The sequence below is a fragment of the Adiantum capillus-veneris genome, chromosome 12 (assembly GCF_014529385.1).
Source record: "Adiantum capillus-veneris isolate H3 chromosome 12, ASM1452938v2, whole genome shotgun sequence".
Classification (NCBI taxonomy): Eukaryota; Viridiplantae; Streptophyta; class Polypodiopsida; order Polypodiales; family Pteridaceae; genus Adiantum; species Adiantum capillus-veneris.
The window spans coordinates 99940531-99956242 of record NC_140942.1 but is presented as its reverse complement, the minus strand read 5'-3'; the positions used below and the strand labels follow the sequence as shown (position 1 = coordinate 99956242).

Below are 15712 nucleotides of genomic sequence, written 5' to 3'. Positions count from 1 at the left end.
AAAAGGAAGACGGCCCAATGGAAGGATACTGGGTAGTTCCATCTCAGAATTCAGTGGCGACTTTTCTTCTCAGCAGGCAGGGAGAGATGACAGCTCTACCTTGGCCTGATGACAGCTCCACCTTGGCCTGGTGAGAGCTCCACCTTGGCCTTTTCCGCTGCCTCCCACAATCCTTGGTCCTTCTTGAACTCCTACTCGTAATCTTTGAATGGCCATTCTCTATGTGGTCAAGCTGGCATCCCAACATCAGAACCAGACGATGGATTTTTCAGTCTCACATCAGAATCAGACGGGAATTTTTCAGAAATTTTGGAATCTTGCCAAAATTCAAGAAAGAAGGGAAGGATGTAGACGGCTGGATAATCACCATGTGGGAACGTGTTCTTAGAAGATGGGCAGCGAATTACTTAGTAATTACTAGAGTAATTACTACAATAAACCCGAAGTGTATAAATAGGGCCCATTACATCATTATCGGGTGGGCAATTGTTATCACTTGTATTAGCGCTTTGGGCTATAATTGTAATTGAGCAACAGTGGCAGTGTTGCCGGCTATACTTTCTCTCTGTAATCATATTCGCTGTAATCTTGATCTGTAATCTCGATCATGGTATATATTTCAGTGATACTTCTCGACCAGTCTTCTTAATCTGAATCTGAATCTGAATCTGAACCTTATGCCAGTCTATAAGTCTGATTCTTATTTCAGCATCCACATTTCAGTCTAGTCTCTGATTTCTGTCTAGTCTGCTGTCTGAAATCTTCCCACACTAGTAGCTGAAATCCTTCAACACTGGAATTAGTTTTCTCAAGAGATCAGCTCCAATTCCACATACAACCAAACGCTCCCCAGGCATCGGCCTGCGTCGTTCCGAGATTCAAACAATACCAAAACAATATTTCTCACTTCTCCACCCAGGAGTAAAAATCACCAATCATTGAAACGAGTATTACAACCAGAGTCAAACAATTCACATCGGCACCAAGACAGGTTCAAAACAGATACCATCCATTTCAAACAAATTCCAAACAGGATCACCAAACAAGTCTCAAACAGATTTCATACTTAAAAAGCAATCTCGACATCAGTCGAGCTCGAAAAGTTGGCTGACTTTCCATCCTGAAACCTGCACCAAAAAATTAGGGTTAGGTTCATTCCATAGGGTCGTAGCTTTTGGACAAACAGTGTTTCTTTGGCGGCGATGGTAGTCCCAAGATAGCAATCGCACTCGATCTGCTCGTGAAGAGACATCTACTGGGAGATGTCGAGAAACTTCAAGTTATAATCTGCTAGGATTACGCCTCTTTCGGTATTTCTTTATATTGCATCAACACAGTACAAGCCGGTACTCCAGACTTTGCACCTTCTCCAAGAAGCATGCCAAAGAATGAGCCCTAACCTCATATTTAAAGGCCCTTGGACTAAAAAGCAGTTTACAGTAAAAAGCCTTTAAACTTAAAAGCATCTCGTCCAAAAGCAAAGCTAAAAAGCTGCCAACGTAAATCACGGAAATCCGTACAACCTGCCACGTCATCAACCAACACAAAACGCGGAAATCCGTATAGCCTGCCACGTCATCAACCAACGCAAAACGCAAAAATCCGTACAGCCTGCCATGTCATCATGCCGGCGCAATTTTCGGAAATATGCCGTACAACTGCCACGTCATCAACTTTGCGTGAGTGTGTGCGAGTCCTGCTTTATTTTAATCCCTTTGTCACTTGGGGTCCCATCAAACGGGGTCCCCATAAGTTGGTAGGGCTTCTTCTGTTACTTATTCTTCTTAGGGCTTAGGCCCTCGGCCGACATCTACAAGTTGGCTCCCTTCTCTAGGGCTTTGACACGTCAGCAATTTGTTACATCTCCCCTTCTTGAAAGAGAGTAATCGTCCACGATTACGCATATCTGCAAAACAACTCAAGTTAGCTCAAAAATTTCCGAAGGTCATTCCAAGGGACAATCAGTTTGCTCTTTTTGTTAAGGAGTTAGCTTCTCCTTTCGTCCAGATCGGAACTCTTGATATTCCGGCATAGTAAAATTAGCCATTACACCCAAGACCGTACTGATCTTCCACGGGTGTCTTGATGCACTAAAATTACATACCCAGGCAATCTCATCCAATTAGGAATATTCAGTAATTGGGACATCACAATGCAACACAAATGCTTACATATGCATGTTACGAAACACAAGAAACAGCGCCGCTAAGCACTCCCCTGAGACAAACAGTCTGCGGTATGAAGCTACTCAACGACTACCTCGTCACTCCCCCCGCAAATAACCTAAAAAGGTCCGGGCCATGAGCTCAGAGGACTGTACAACCAAACGCTCCCCAGACCGCAGTCTGCGTCGCTTGGAGGTTCAAACATACAACCAAACACTCCCCAGGCATCGGCTTGCGTCGTTCCGAGGTTCAAACAATACCAAAACAATATTTCTCACTTCTTCACCCACGAGTAAAATCACCAATTAATGAAACCGGTATTAAAACCAGATTCAAACAAATCAAATCGGCACAAAGACGGGTTTAAAACAGATAGCATCCATTTCAAACAAATTTGAAACAATACTTTCTCAAACAATGTTCAAAAGTATCTAACTAGAAAACAAGTAGAGAGGACCGAGGTCATTCAGGGTTTTGTTCGGACAACCTAACTTTGAGGACAACGGGCTTGCCCTTCTGCATCAAAGTGATGGTTCGGTTCCGGACCTCGAGAGTTGGATCATTCTTGTCGTGCCAGGGCATGCCCAAGAGAACGTCGCAATTGCCCAACTTCATAATGTAGAAATCGGCTTTTCCATGATAATCTTGTATAGTCACTGGAAGTGCACCAATGAGCGGTACCACTTTCTGAGTTTGCCCCGTGGCTAGCTCAGCTTCAATTTCTCCACCCTCTACATCATAATTAAAGTGCATCTGCTTTAAGAATTCTGGATGGATGAAGTTCTCCATAGCTCCAGGGTCAAAGGGTCAAAGAAATAAGGGCTTTCAAGCCGTTGACTTTTGCATAAGCTCTGCATAATTCGTTAAAACTCTCGAGGTGTATACCATAAATATCGAGTACTAGTCCAATAGCAAGTCTAGCCTTCTTGGCCGGAGGCGGCCCTTGGGATCTGTTTGTTGTGGGAGCAGAAGGTTGCACTGAGGACGTCGAGGCTCGCTCAGGACATGTATTGAACGTATGCCCTGTTTGGAAACATTCAAAGCATCGGCCTTCTTGTAACAAGCCGTCTCATTGACGTGTCAGACGAGGCCGTTAAGGTTGGTTTTCACGGGATTCCTAAGAATTTGTTCGTTGTTGCCGGAGTTCTGGTTAGTGACCGGAGGTTCTTCTGTGGTAAACTCGAACTTTCCTTTCATGAGCTTATAGCCGACCGCGGCATGGTCCATAAGCTCCTGCATGGTAGAGACTTGCTTGGAGAGAGAATATTCCTGCAATGGTGATGGTAGCCCAATGGTGTAGCACTCACACTGGTCCTCCAAGGGAATGAACTTAAAGGACACCGGAAGGTACACGTCGAGAAACCTTTGGTTGTAGTCGTCCATGGTTTCAGTGGCAAGCATTTTCAAGTTGCCCCACTCTGCCAAAATCCGAACTTCAAACATCGAAGCAATGTAACCACATCCAAAAACTGTCTCGAAAGCTTGCCAGGTCCTTGGAGCATGCGGTTGTGTCGTGATTGAACTCCACCATTGCATAGCATTATCTTTAAGAAATCCCGCTGCTCGAGAAATCTTGGATTCTTCTGTATAGTTCCCCAAAGCATAGATGTTGTCGAATTGCTGTAAAAACTGCAATGCTTTCTTGCGATCTTTCACCCCGGAAAAAGTGAAAAATTTGACTGTCGTGCCACCATCTTTGAAATCTTTGGATTGGTTAGGCGCATATCCAAGGTATGGATAATAAGGGTATCCATATGGGCTCCAACCATTGTAGCCTGGTGGCGGTGGTGGTGGAGGTGGGGGCAATGGCGGTGGCAAAGGCGGTTGCACTGGATCAGGGTCAGATGGTTGCACCATATTCCTGAAGACTCCCCCAATCGGAACAGACGGCTAAGAAGGTTGCCGGTTGAAGCTCTTGTACTTTCTGGTGCCAGAGGAGAAGGTACCACCTGGGGTATCAGAGGGGGTAACATGTAGCTCAATAATTGTTGAAAACTTTGTAGCATCGGAAGATTCTGCTGAGGATGCCGCAAAAGAATGTCGTGAAGCTTGTTGAGCAGAAACTGCAAATATTCTGTTGATTCCATGAATTCCAAGTCTTGGGTTCTTTATGGTTGTGATGAAGACGGGAGCGCGCCCGATGCGCGATGAAGACGCAGTGTAAGACACAGTGATGAAGACGGGAGCGCGCTAGATGCGCGATGAAGTAAGGGTGGGAGTGGCTAATAAGTCCGGGTTGGAGCGCGAAGATACCTCGAATAAAATTCCAATAGTTCAATCTGCTCTTTTGTAGGACCGGTATGCTTTCAAAAAAGCACACGCCTGATGCTCTGATACCACTGCCAGGATCAGAAACGCGCTGAGACACGTCTACAAGACAGCATTTTGGACAAATTTTGGGTTATTTGAGTTTTTTGTGATTCCTTTTGGCTTAACCAATGCTCCTGCGACATTTAACCGGATCATGGACAGGATTTTTCGAGAGTACAAGCTATTTGTTGGCACTTTCTTTGATGATATCATTGCTTTCTCCAAGAATGAGGCAGAACATAGAGATCATCTACTTCAGGTCTTTCAGGCATTACGAGATCACAAGTTAGTGATTAATGCAAAGAGAAGTGAATTTTTCCTACCAGAGATACACTTTTTGGGACACATTGTGTCAGCAGAGCAGAAGTGCAAATGGATCCGGCCAAGATAGAGACTATCCGTGATTGGCCCGATTTGAAGAATGTCCATGAAGTTAGAAGCTTCTTGGGACTGTGTTCGTACTACAGGCAGTTCATTCGAAAGTTTGTAGAGGTTGCTTCCCCTTTGCATATCTTCAAACAGAAAGGAGTCCCTTTCTCGTGGGGACCCACAGAGGTGACTGCCTTTCAGACTTTGAAAGAGAAATTGACTACGGGACCTGTTTTGACTCTACCGGACTTGCAGAAGTCTTTTGAAGTATATTGTGATGCTTGTGGTCGTAGTCTGGGTGCGGTCTTAATGCAAGAAAGCCAGTCATTGCTTATGAGAGCCGATTGTTCTCAAAATGACAGCACAAATTTATGAGAAAGAGCTTTTGGTGGTTATCCATGCTCTTACTCAGTGGGCGGCACTACCTACTCGGAGCAGATTTTACTGTCTTTACAGACCATCAAAGTTTGCGCTACTTCTTGTCACAGAAGCAACTATCGGAAAAGCAGATGCGTAGGCGAACATCTTGTCACAGTTTCACTTCCAGATTGTCCATGTTCAAGGACATAAGAATTTGGTGGCAGATGCTTTGTCTCGGAAGCCGTTGGTTCTGGCTATTTCCGCGATACAACCTAGGAGCTTCGAGGATATGGTCGACTAGTATGCCACAGATCCGGATTTTGCAGACGTTTTCACAAGGATACGGGATGGGGAGCCAGTAGCGGGATATTCCATTCGGGATGGCTACTTAATGAGGAAAACCATGTTGTGCGTTACACAGCCGTTGAGGGAAAAGGTTATGACTGAATGCCACTGTCCGCCTTTTACGGGTCACCACAGCATTGCTACCATCTTGAAAGGGGTAGAGAGAGAAGGTCAAGTTTTGACAGGCATAAAGCACAGGGATTGTTACAGCCTTTTAGCCATACTCACCCGCCCTTGGAAAAGGACTGCAATGGATTTCATCTCCAGAGAACACAGTGTGGGCATGACTGTTTATTGCCCAGGTCTTCAGATTACATGGCATGCCTGAGAAGATTGTCTCCGACAGGCACCCCAGGTTCACGAGTTTGTTTCGGATGGCTATTTCGGAGAACATAGGCACGCGGTTGCAGTTCTCGTCATCGTTCCACCTGCAGACTGACGGGCAATCAGAGATTGTTAATTCAGTGGTGCTGGATTTGTTGAAGTCTTCTTTGTTGGATCAGAAGACTACTTGGAAAAGGTTTTTACCTTTGGTGGAATATGCCTACAGAAACACATTTAACTCTTTGATAGAGAAGGTGCCATTTGAGATTCTTGAATTTGCTACGAAGGCTTCAACCTTCCTTAGCACGAAAGATAAGATTTTTCTTTGAAGCCGACCAATTCACGAGGGACTTGGTCCAGAAGGCTTTGCTGAAATTTCGGGAAAAGACAGAAAAAGGCAGCAGATCGCAATTGTCCGATTTGAAATTGAAGGAGAATGATTGGGTGCTCTTACATTATGGGAAGGCACTCTCGAGAAAGAAAAAGGAGCGGCTTCTTTGAAAGCTTAGCATGAGATACTTTGGACCTTTCCAGATTTTTCAAAAAATAAATGATATCTCCTTTGGACTGAAGCTGCCAGAATACTTGGAGGATTCACAATGTTTTTTATGTGAGTCTCTTGAAGCCTTTTGAAGGCGATGTACCCGATGATGGGAAGCCAGATGTGCAACCTGAATTGGACGAAAACGAGCAGATACTCGTTCCAGAACAAAAATTGGCACAGAAAGAAAGAAAGAAGGTAAAGCGAACTGACGGTTCTTGGTTAAATTCAAGACCTACTTCGCCATGGATGCGAAGCAAATGGAGAAGGAAGACCTAGCAGATATTCCTCGGAATATGAATCTTTACCTTGAAGCTTTTGGTTTAGCATGGTCTATTCCAAATGGAACCCAAAATTCAGCTTGGCCGAAGATCTGGTGCAATGGGATGCACAAGAAGGGAGTTACTCCGCTCCTTTGTCAATAGATGCCTCGATTTTTGAAGACTAGAGTCACTGATGTCTCTTTGAGCTTCAGGGATACTGAGAGCTGACAGTATTCTGTTGGATGACTTTATGAAATGGAATTCCGAAAAATATAAAACTGACTTCTTCTTGACTTGTTTAAGTGCAGGAATTGATAGATGAAATGACTGCAGCATTTCAGTCTAATTGATCTCGAGTATACATGGTTACAATAGCGGTTAGTCAATTGGGCATCGATGAGGTCCCGACTGGATCTAGATGCGATTGCTAGCTACATTGCCGATAAATCATGGTCTAAGATCCGAATGAATGTTGAATGTCCTGTGATGTCCTGTGATGTCGTGTGATGTGACTGTCAATTGGTACATGTGCTAGATGTGTGTTCCTAGTACGTAGGTACTAACAGTCAGTGTCTGCTAAGACAGTTTATGCCCTCTGTCTGTTTTGCAGGCGTAATCGAGGGCGATTACAATGCTTTCAAGAGGGGGGTATGTCACAAAGTGATGACGTGGCTGCCAGAAACCCTAATTCTGTTGAAACCCTAACCCTAAAACCAGAAACCCTAATTTTGATGAAACCCTAACCCTAAAACCAAAAACCCTAATTCTGCCCTAACCCCAACCCTAACCCTGATTTGCTGGACATCAACATGATTTATGGAAAGCTGGGCAGCTTTTTGGCCTTGCTTTTTCTACGCAAATTGCTGAGAAAGAGAGAGAGAACCTTCTTTGCTTTATTTTAGCAAGAGAGAGAAAGAGAAAGCCTCTTTGCTTTATTTATTAAAAGAAAGAGAGAGGAAGAACTTTTGCTTTATTTGCCAAGCTTTTGAGCTTTTGATTTTCAGCTTTTGGGGCTTTGCTTTTGGCAACCCTTGTAACTTTAAATAAGTGAGCAGGACTCCCACAACTCAGAGCATCTCGACGCAGAGTCTGAGTGAGAGCGTCTGCCCGCACTCTTGTACTTTGAACTCAGATTAATACAAAAAGAATACCGAAAGGGGCGCCAGTCTTTGGGGCCATTATCTCTAGACACGGAACTCTGTCGGGCCAGTGTCGAATTAAATTGTGAACTGTGAACTGTTTTGAAGTGGTTATTTGGTGTTGTCGCGGTAGATTCTTGACTTGGAGTGTCCAAGTCTGTTACATATTCTCTGCGTGCGGTTTTTGCATAGAGCAGAGCGCCTTTCTCTCCTTCTCTGTGCGGTGTTTCTACAGCACATTCCCTTTCTTTCCTCTGCACGCGGTTCTCTGCTATGTGCTCTCTCTCTCTCTCTCTCTCTCTCTCTCTCTCTCTCTCTCTCTCTCTAAGGATAGAGCCTTCTCGCCAGTTAGGTGTGTGTGAGTGTCTGTGACATGTTTGGTCTTGTTGATGCCTGGGCTCTTCATAATGTATGTTCATGCGTTGAGCTCTTTTTCTTCAGGTTTTCTTGATCCGGCTCTGTGCCCACCAGTACACAGTCGAGCAGAGTTTCCCAAGCAGTTCACAGGCTGCTTACGTGATTACTAGGCGGCAAAGAAAAGGGAACAAACTTCAACAAAGAGAGAGGCAAAGGCAGCAGACTTTCTGTGCTGACAAGCGGAAGGATGTCCAGCTTGATGAGAAGCAGAAAAGGAAGATTCTTCGTGCCATGTCAAGGTGCTTGGAAGAGCAGACGCAAGGATTGACAACCAAACTCCAAGGAGAGATTTTTGAACCGTTACTCCAACAACCAGTATTTTGCAACCTACAGAACTCGGCACATTCTATACAGAGAGCAGTTCTTTCCAACATTCGCAACACCTTGTCAGAAGTCAAGGTCCCGCACTCAACCACGGAAATGCTTTTCAAGAGGCCAACAGCGATGGCATGCATTAATTCGAGGGACTAAGTAGATGCACGTCTCTTACAGATAGAGCAGTTGCAAAGTCGTTGGGCATACATAGAAGAAACATCGGTTTTGCGAATGCACGACTCCATTTAGAGGATGAGAACAATTCTTTTCCAGTCTTAGCATGTCAACGGCAAGCTCATCATTCTACAAACATCACAGAGGACATTAAGGAGGTTGTGTTTGGTTTCTGGACAGCAAAGACCCGAGTCTCTCCGAACAAGAAGGACATATGCCAAAGGCGTATCCGCAGAAAGGCTGTTCTTATGCATCCATTGCATTTACTGGATCATCCTCGGGTATTATCAACCACTTCTAAGTAGTATATTGACCAATGTTCACCACTATCAAGCTGTCACAACCACAATCAAACTGTAAAAAACCAATGTCAAGTAGTATAATGACCACTGTTCACCACTTTCAAGCTGTCAAAACAACTGTCAAACTGTAAAAAACCTCTGAGAACTGAGAAAACAATTGAAAAGTGGTTGAATCCCCCTTCAAGTACTTTGCAAAGCAGGTGAAGTACTGATAGTGATTTAAAGTACCTAAAATACTGTTTTCAACCACCTTAGTGTGGAAGCTTGTACTTTGCAAAGTGCTAATGTGCAGGGACAGAAGAAATTGGTGGCAGATACTTTGTCCCGGAAGCTGTTGGTTTGGCTATTTTCGTGATACATCATAGGAGCTTCGAGGATATGGTCGGTCAGTACGCCACAGATACAGATTTTTGCAGATGTATTCAGTTGAATACAGAATGGGGAGGTAGTAGCGGAATATTCCATTCGGGATGGCTACTTGATAAAGAAAACAATGTTGTGCGTTACACAACCGTTGAAGGAAAAGGCTCTAACTGAATGCCACTGTCCACCTTTTACAAGTCACCACGGCATTGTTGCCACCTTGAAAGGTGTGGAGAGATACTTTTGTTTGGCCGAGACTCAAGAAGGACGTGGACAATTTTGTACGCAGTTGCTTGGTATGCCAGAAGGTCAAGTTTGACAGGCATAAAGCACAGGGATTGTTACAGCCTTTACCCATACCCACCCGCCCCTGGAAAAGTTTTGCAATGGATTTTATTTTTTATCTCCCGAGAACACAGTGGTCACGATGGTATTTGGACTGTTTTTAACAGATTTAGCAAGCAAGCTCATTTCATTCCAATGAAGAAAACAATCAAGCTGGATCAATTAGCGAGACTATTTGTGGCCCAGATCTTTAGATTACATGGCATGACTAAGACGATTGTCTCTGACAGCGACCCCAGATTTACGAGTTTGTTTTGGGAGGCTATTTGGGAGAACATTGGCACGCGGTTGCAGTTCTCGTCATCGTTCCACCCGCAGACTGACGGGCAATCTGAGATTGCCAATTCAGTGGTACTAGATTTATTAAAGTCTTACATCTCGGATCAGAAGACTCAATGGGAAAAGTATTTACCTTTGGTGGAATTTGCCTACAATAACATGATACACTCTTCGACGGGGAAGGCGCCATTTGAGATTATTGAAGGTGCTACGAAGGTTCGCCCTTAAGGCCTAAGCACGAAAGATAAGATTTTCAAAGCCAACGAGTACATGCGTGACTTGGACACGGCTTTTGCCAAGGTCTGCGAGGCTTTGTAGAAATCTCAAGAAAGACAGAAAAAGGCAGCAGATCGCCATCGTCGCAATTTGAAATTGAAGGAGAACGATTGGGCGCTCTCACGTTTTGAGAAGGCAAGCTTGAGAAAGAACAAGGGAAAGGAGAGGCTTTTACCAAAGCTTAATATGCAATACTACGGAACTTTCCAGATTTCCAAAAAGATAAATGATGTCTCCTTTAGACTAAAGCTGCCCGACTCTTGGAGAATTCACAATGCTTTTCATGTGAGTCTCTTGAAGCCTTTTAAAGGCGATGTGCCCGAAGATGGGGAGCCTGATGAACAACCCAAAGTGGAAGAAAACGAGGAGATCCTTGTTCCGGAACAGATATTGGCACATAAAGACATAAAGATTAAGGGTAAAGCGATAAGGCGGTTCTTGGTTAAATTCAAGAACTATCCTGCATTGGATGCGAAGTGGATGGAGGAGGAGGACCTAGCAGATACTCCTCAGATTGTGAATCTTTACCTTGAAGCATTTGGATTAGCATAGTCTATTCTAAATGGAACCCCGAACTCAGCTTGGGCGGAATATGGTGCAGCGGGTATACACAAGAGGGGAGTCCCTCCACTTCTTTGTCAACAGATTGCCTCGATTTTTGATATTAAATTCACTGATGTCTCTTTGAGTTTCAGGGATACTGTGAGCAGACAATATTCTGCTGTATGACTTTATGAAATGGAATTCCAGATAATATGATACTGATTTGTTTCTGACTTGTTTAAGTGAAGGAACTGATAGACAAAATGACTGCAGCATTTTGCTCTGAACGATCTTGATAGACATGGTTGCAATAAGGATTAGTCGATCGGGCATCTCTGAGGTCTTGAGTGGATCTAGATGGGATTGCTAAATACGTTGCCAATAAATCATGGTCTGAGATCCAAATGAATTTTGAATGTGATTTGTCATGTGATGTCCTGTGCTATCAAGTGATGTCCTGTGATGTGACTGTCGATTGGTACATGTGCTAGATATGTGTTTCTAGTGCGTCAGTACTAACAGTCAGTGTCTACTAAGACAATTTATGTCCTCTGTCTGTTTTGCAGGCGTAATCGAGGGCGATTACAATGCTTTCAAGAGGGGGATATGTCACAAACTGGTGACATGGCTACCCAGTGCACACACACACCCTCCCTTGGCAAGGACTCCCAGACATAGTTACCCGGAACGCGGAACGGGAACGGCAACGGGATCCCCGCGGAACGGGGGAACGGCTAGGGGTCCGGAACGGGAACGTCGCGGAACGGGAGGTATAAAAAACACCCAAATAGTGCAATTTTTAGCTCCTTGTGTTTAAATACAAGGAGTATTAGAGTGCTTTGACTCTAATACTCACAAAAAACTCGTTTTGAAGACCATTCAACCTTGCTATGACTAGATGATGTGAGAGAGAGAGAGAGAGAGAGAGAGAGAGAGAGAGGGAGAGATTTGAGAGAGTGGGAGGGAGAGGAAGAGAGCTTGAAGGCTTGAAGCCTTGACCCTTGAGAGAGTGAGTATTGAGAGGGAGAGATCTTGAGAGTGAGAGGGAGAGCTTGAGCCTTGAGGATTAGCTTGTGAAGAGAAAGGGGAAGGGGGGTGCATTTTATGAGTCCTTGAGGCCTTGCACACTTTCAAAAGAAGCCCAAACATTTACTTCAATTTTTTCAATTTTTGCCAAATTTGTTTGTAGCCGTTGGCCGTTCCAGGGGCATTCCGGAACGGTCCGAGGGCGTTTCGGAACGTTCCGGAACGGCCATTCCGGTTTGCATTGGCCACCCGGAATGTCAGACATTCCGGGACGTTCCCGAACGTTCGGGAAGAGAACTGCCCCCCGGAATGCCGGAACGGGGGCTAGGGGGCGTTCCCCGGTAACTATGCTCCCAGAAATGCAAGCTGAATGCTGACGTGGCACTGCCGTACGGTTCTCCGGAATTTGCGGCGGAAAACACGGCACGTTTTGCGGAATTCAGCCACGTGGCAGCAGCGTACAGACGGCAGCTTTTGGGCGTGCTTTTTGGCTACACAAGGCATAAGAGAAAGAGAGAGAGCTTTTGCTTTATTGATTGTAAGGCTTTTGATTTACAGCTTTTGGGGCTCTGCTTTTGGCATCCCTTGAAAAACCTTTATAAGTGTGGGCAGGGCTCCCACTTCTCAGAGCATCTGGATGCAGAGTCTGAGAGTGAGACCCTCCCACTCCCTTGTACTTTGAGTTGCAGATTAATACAAAAAGAATACCGAAATCTTTGGGGCCAATATCTCTAGGCACGGAACTCCGCCAGGCCGTGTCGAATCAATTGTAAACTGTGAACTGTTTTGAAGTGAATTCCTATCGTGTCGCGGTAGAATCTTGACTTGGAGTGTCCAAGTCTGTTACAGGCACCCACCTATCACAAGGGGCAAGGTTAAAAAATCCAGCTATTAAAAATTACCAAAAAAGAGTTATAGCTCTCAAGGAGAGCCCTAATTTGTTGAGAGAATTTCTTCAAGTCACGCAAGGTGTCCTCACCAAGAATAGTCAAAGTCCTAACAAAGCTAGGCTTTGAATAGTTGAGATTTGGGCCTAAGCTCTACAGTGTGGTATTTTTCTTGTGTGCACATAGCTCTTCCACAGGATTGCTGGATGGGTTTCTTACAAGCTCTTGGCCTCTGAGACAATCGGTAAGGCAAGGATGTCCTCTCAATGCTTTGCTTTATGCGATCGCTACTAACCCCCACTTTATGCATTTGAATTTCTTCACTTCCACTGGTAGATTGCATTGTCGAGCATTACTATCTGGGCAACGCTTTGTTGGCCAGGCTTATGTATATGACTCTTTATTTATGCCTCGCAATCACTATGATGATGTGGAGCAGATTATGCATACTCTTCACTTGTTTGGATTGGAGACGGGCCTCAAGGTTAATTTTCATAAACTCAAGTTATTACCTTTGAAGGAGTATGATCAGCATAAGCTATTATGGGCAGGGGAGATTGTTCCTCCACACATCATAGTTCACCATTTGAGTTATCCACCCGCTTGGAATGCACCAGCTGCGTAGAAAATGGATTGGGTTCTCCAATGTCTAGATTCCAAGTAATTGTCTACTTGGCCACTACATATGCATTTCAGGATAGTCGAATGCATTCTCATGGCTTATGTGCAGTTTTACTTACCTTTGTTATCTTGGTCTCGGTTGCGCTTGCAGTCCCTTATGTCTAGTATTTTGGAGCATTTTTGGCACACCTCGCCTCCCAGGAAGGGTCTCCGGTTGTTGTCTATGGACAAGTTGTGTTCTTCCAAGCGCATTGGAGGGTTGAATATTTTGGATTTGCGAAGTCATGTTCTGGCTCGGAAAGCTACGCTATTGCCAGTCTCGGTGGAGCCGCAACAACCCTAGACACTATGGTATCACATTTGTGTGCGCATATTATCACACCATCCTTTCGTCATTGGCAGCCAACATATTGGGAAGTCATTTTTGGGAAGCTTGATGATGACAACATTCCTGGCTGTCCTTTCACTTCATCTCTCATTGTTGATTGGAAGGTTATCACCTCGCATTTGGAATGCATGGTCGTCAATCCTCTCTCGGCAACTCCCTTCGATCGAAGAGCCTACACTGGAGCAAGGCTTTCTCTTTGACATTGGTCCAACGGTCTCCTCGCCAAGCATATTTTCTTTCTCAAAAAGAAATATGCCAAGTACATTAGGTGGTGGACGACACGGAACATGTTATTTTCGTTCTCTGATCCGGAGTCTCGGTTTTTATTGGGACTCCATTATTCTTTCTCTTTGGCGGGAGATTCGAAGGATGCTTGATGATCTCTCACCTATTCCTCCTTTGAATGTGAACTCCCGCCGCTCTGATTGGAATCTTGCTGATACCAGCCTGGAATACATTTCAGTCGACAATGTTAATGCCCTCTTGCAATCTGATGCGTGGATTGTGCATCATGATAATCAGTTGTGGTCTCTCTACAAGTCATCTTTAGGGTGGAAACGAACATTGTCTAGCATTTGGCAGAGACTTCTCCATCTGAAGGAACGTATATTCTTGTGGCGTTGCTTGTGGGAGCTCTACCTGTTGGCAGCATATTGCATGCACAGCATATTGTGCCTTCTCGTTATTTGTCAGATGTCATGAAGCCGAGGAGACTGTGCCACACTTATTGTGGGGATGTCGCTATTCCAGATCCCTCATTCGACAGGTGTCAGTTGTTCTTCAACTCCATTTTCCTTTCGACACTTCTCACAGACGATTTTGGATTTTTTGGATGCTTCAGTTCCCGCAGTCTCAATTTGTGTTCCTTTTTGGTTCGGTCAGATTTTGGGTTGTGTGGGTCATTTGGCACCATTGCAACCTCTTGATGTTTCAAGGCAGTGACCCATTTCCCTACTTCAAATTGTCGCTTGGTCAAGCGCTATATTTGCCTATGATGCTGGGGACATTACTCTCGATGCCTAAAGGATTTACTTTGTCTGTTTTTAGCCTTCGGAGCCTCATGATGCTGTATCTCTTCTTCTTTGTGGGTTTTCCTTGCTTGAAGGTTTCCCACTTGTACATTATATCAAGAAGATTTACAAAAAAAAGTGAGTGTGGTGTGTGCGACATTAGGAAGAAAGAAAAAGTGTGTGTGTGTGCTTGTGTGTTGCGACAACGTACCAAAATTCTTCTCGAGGCATCTCTTGTAGCCATTGATAGGGTAGACCACATCCAGTTTCAAGGACCGTGAAAGGCCAGTATTGAGACTGAGGAGGAAGCTTGTGATGCCAGCGAGATTTCCGCCAAGGGCGACTGCAGTGGATGTGGAGAGACCAAGTAAAGCACGCCGACTAAGAGAGGCAACGGCCAAGGGGACGTCTGCCGCAGCTGCAATGTCACCTTGTCGCCCTTCTGTCTCGCCCGAGGAGCCATGTGAAGACGCCCTAATAGAATGCACGGCTTTACCTGCAGATACGGAAATGTGGGTGCTCCTGCTGCTGTTGGCTCGGGTGGCGTTGTCAAGGTTAGGGGAAGCAGGCACAACAAAATTGCTGCCCAGCAAATTGCAAACTGCCATTTTTCAATCATACATTGGATAACTCTCAGGACCAATTTCCAAATGTTGAAGCATTGTGGACCATTGGATAATTCTTGTTGAGTAATGCCACATGGCAAACTTATGATGGTAAACCTTTTTCCTTCCTACTCTTCTAAAAGAGGCATCAACTAGGAATCGTATTATGTGAGCCATTGTGACTTGGTGGTTAACATTAGTATGTTCAACGACAATAGTTACTCTATGTGCATCAATGGGTAGGGGTATTGTAATTGATGTCTACTTCTTGTTGCCATTGGTATATTGATGGCCAAAGATTCAAAACGCTTTGCATTAGAAAATATCTTTGTTTTTTCAAGCTCA

The 15712-nt window shown here is 44.7% G+C and overlaps 1 protein-coding gene across 1 annotated transcript in view; it reads right to left on the bottom strand.

Moving 5' to 3' along the window:
• Positions 1 to 15410, bottom strand: part of LOC147446213 (psbP domain-containing protein 7, chloroplastic-like) — a 66283-nt gene extending 50873 nt beyond the window's left edge. Inside the window, exon 1 of the mRNA XM_086525480.1 lies at positions 14974 to 15410. Within this exon, the coding sequence (XP_086381606.1) occupies positions 14974 to 15370 (397 nt within the window). The 5' untranslated portion in view covers positions 15371 to 15410. The remainder of the gene's footprint in view (positions 1 to 14973) is intronic.
• Positions 15411 to 15712: the final 302 nt, after the last annotated feature.